General features: G+C 36.0%; 1 protein-coding gene across 3 annotated transcripts in view; it reads left to right on the top strand.

Annotated features, from left to right (window-relative positions):
* The window catches only part of LOC134640219 (uncharacterized), a 3,340-nt gene extending 2,365 nt beyond the window's left edge, over positions 1-975 (top strand). For all 3 annotated transcript variants that reach the window (XM_063491862.1, XM_063491864.1, XM_063491863.1), the window contains one exon: positions 1-975. This exon is cut by the window's left edge and continues 149 nt beyond it. In XM_063491862.1, the coding sequence (XP_063347932.1) occupies positions 184-876 (693 nt within the window). In that variant the 5' untranslated portion in view covers positions 1-183 and the 3' untranslated portion in view covers positions 877-975.
* Positions 976-3,449: the final 2,474 nt, after the last annotated feature.

Here is a 3,449-nt window from a genome sequence, read left to right as displayed (position 1 = left end):
TTGATATGACATATATTTGATATGATACATGCGTCAAGAGACATTGTCCTAAACTGGACTAACAAAGAACCATGAGTCCAACATGAAACTTACCCTTCAACTGATTTTAAGGTTTAGTGCCCTTATTTCTCTCTGAGTTATCGATTCTGTCACTAGCTAGCTAACAGTGACGCAAGGTGAAGTATGCCACCCAAGAAAGGCCCAACACCAGAGGAGGTCAAGGACATTAAAACCTCCCTCGGAGCGCTGTGCGGAGACGTGGCTGCAGTCAGGGTGCAGCAGGAGCTGCTTCTGGGGCTTCTGGAGGAGGTAAAACAGCTACGCCTCCAAAATGCCGAGAAGGACAGACGGATCATGGATCTCGAGCGGCGGGTGGATGAGCTGGAGCAGTACACCCGTACGAACGACGTGGTCACCAGCGGTATTAAAATCAAGCCGCGCTCATACGTGCGCGCGGTGGCCGGGAACGTCGGGGAGCCCAGCGACGAGGAGACCCGCTCGGTGGAGCAACAGGTGGCGTCCTTCCTCCAAAGCAAGGGGATAGAGATGGACCTGGAGCACATAGAAGCACGTCACCCACTGCCCAGGAGGAGCGACAGACCGCCGGCCGTCATTATGAGATTCGTCAATCGGAAGAATAAGGTCGCACTGCTGAAACAAGGACGCAAACTGAAAGGCACGGACGTTTTCATTAATGAGCATCTGACACGAAAAAACGCAGACATCGCGAGGAAGGCAAGGCAACTGAAGAAGAACGGTAAAATACAACATACATGGGTAACAAACTGCAAGATTTTCATTAAGCTAAACGGGACACCAGAAGAGGCAAAAGTACTGATAGTGAGGAACATGGAGGATCTGGACAAGTACAACTGACACTAATGTATCGAGGTAATATATAACTCTAATGACAATCAAAATGATAAATACACCAACATCTCTAATTACACCAGGAAATGACATGGACACGTTGATATCAATTCTCCAACAGAAAGTAATTGATCTAGATTGTGAATATAAGGAACATAATATAATAGACCCAGAAATAGATTCTGAAAGTAATTTTCTCTCTTCTTTTGTTAAAAATTGTAATTATTTCACACAGGAACAATATGAAAAAAAAATCAACCTAGACAGGAAGCTCTCATTAATTCACTTTAACAGCAGAAGTATGTACTCTAATTTTGATTTCATTAAGGACTACTTACAACAATTTTCTCACCCCTTTAGTGTTATAGCCATCACTGAAACTTGGTTCAATGTCGATAAAGGAATAGATTTCTGTTTGAATGGATATGATTTAAAATACATGAATAGATTAAACAAGGCGGGCGGCTATAAAATATAATGTTGTAACAACTATGTCTATGGCTATTGATGGAATTTTGGAATGTTTGACTATTGAGATCATGAATGAAAAAAAGAGAAATGTTATAATAAGTTGCATATATCGGACACCCAGTTCAAGTATTGACACTTTTAATGAATGGATAGAAAAAATGTTTGCTTCGGTGAACCAAAAATTACTTTTCATCTGTGGTGATTTTAATATTGATTTGCTAAACCCAACAAGGTTAAAAGCCATTGACGACTTTACTGACACGATGTACAGCTTATCACTATATCCAACAATAACAAAGCCAAGCAGAATAACATCACATAGCGCCACTATTATTGACAACATTTTTACTAATGTCATGGATTTCCAAATTAATAGTGGCCTGCTTGTCTGTGACATAACTGACCACTTACCAGTTTTTACTTTGTGTGACTGTGATTTAAAAAAAATAGATACCAAGATTACGATAGCAAAGCGAACAATAAATGAAGAAGCAATTCATGCCTTCAATTTCGATTTAGCACAACATGATTGGAGCTCGGTGTATGAAGAGTCAGATGTGGACAAGGCTTATGACAATTTCCTAGATATTTTCACTATGTTGTACAATAAACATTGTCCTGTAAACGAACACAAGACAAAGAAAAAAAAGATAAAAAGTCCTTCGCTCACAAAAGGAATTATCAATGCTTGCAAAAAGAAAAACAATCTGTATAAACAGTTCATCAAAGTAAAAACAAAAGAAGTGGAACAAAGATATAAAGCATATAGAAATAAATTGACTGATATTATAAGAACGAGTAAACAACTTTATTATAGAAGAAGATTATATGAAAATAAAAACAATATAAAAGGAACTTGGGATGTGTTAAATAACTTAATTAAACAAGGATCTTCTGGAACATCATATCCTGAATATTTCATTGATGTAAATGGTGAAAATCACAACATGAGTAACATTGTTGAAGGGTTCAATAAATTTTTTATAAATGTTGGCCCTGAACTAGCAGCGGACATCCCGTGTCAAAAAAATGAAAATATCAGTAATATAAAATCAAATCCCTTTTCACTGTTCCTCTCAGCTACTAATGAGCAAGAAGTAATAAATATCACATTAAAATGTAAAAGTAAGTCTTCAATGGATTATCATGACATAAATATGTGTAGTTAAACAGGTTATTCTGAATATTGCTAGTCCCTTAACATATGTCTGTAATTTATCATTTCAGTCCGGTTGTTTTCCAAAAAAAATGAAAATTGCGAAAGTAATACCACTATACAAAAGTAATGACAAACACAGTTTTACCAATTATAGGCCTATTTCTCTACTGCCTCAATTCTCAAAAATTTTAGAAAAACTTTTTAATTCAAGATTAGAAAAATTCCTTGAAAAAAATCAAATAATAAATGTTGGTCAGTATGGTTTCAGAACGCAAAGAACCACTTCAATGGCGATAATTGAGGCAGTAGAAGAAATTACTAATGCACTGGATAAAAATAAATATGCAGTTGGTATTTTTGTTGATCTTAAAAAAGCCTTTGACACAATCAATCACTCAATTTTATTGGATAAATTGGAAAGATATGGTGTTCGAGGGAAAGCTGGTAACTGGTTAAAAAGTTACCTAACGGGTCGGGAACAATATGTTAGCATAGGGCATTACCATTCAGAGAAACTTGGTATTACATGTGGTGTTCCCCAAGGGTCAGTGTTGGGACCAAAACTTTTCAATGTATACATAAATGATATTTTTGATGTTTCTCAAGTACTTAAACTCATACTGTTCGCAGATGACACCAACATATTTTTCAGTAGCGATGATTACACTGATCTTGTAATGACCGTAAACAGGGAGCTAAAATTAATAAAAAAAATGGATGGATATAAATAAATTATCATTAAATATAAATAAAACTAAAGCAATGTTTTTTGGTAATTTAAAATATAATATAGAATTGCCAATCATCATTGAAGGTGTACCAATTGATAATGTGAGTGAAAACAAATTTTTGGGAGTCGTAATTGATAACAAAATTTCATGGAAACCCCACGTCAGACACATAAAAACCAAAATTTCCAGAAGCCTCGCAGTTTTGAACAAAGTGAAAC

Source organism: Pelmatolapia mariae, linkage group LG13 (genome assembly GCF_036321145.2).
Source record: "Pelmatolapia mariae isolate MD_Pm_ZW linkage group LG13, Pm_UMD_F_2, whole genome shotgun sequence".
Taxonomy (NCBI): domain Eukaryota; kingdom Metazoa; phylum Chordata; class Actinopteri; order Cichliformes; family Cichlidae; genus Pelmatolapia; species Pelmatolapia mariae.
Note: the sequence above shows the minus strand (reverse complement) of the source record. Positions and strands in the feature narration are given on the sequence as shown.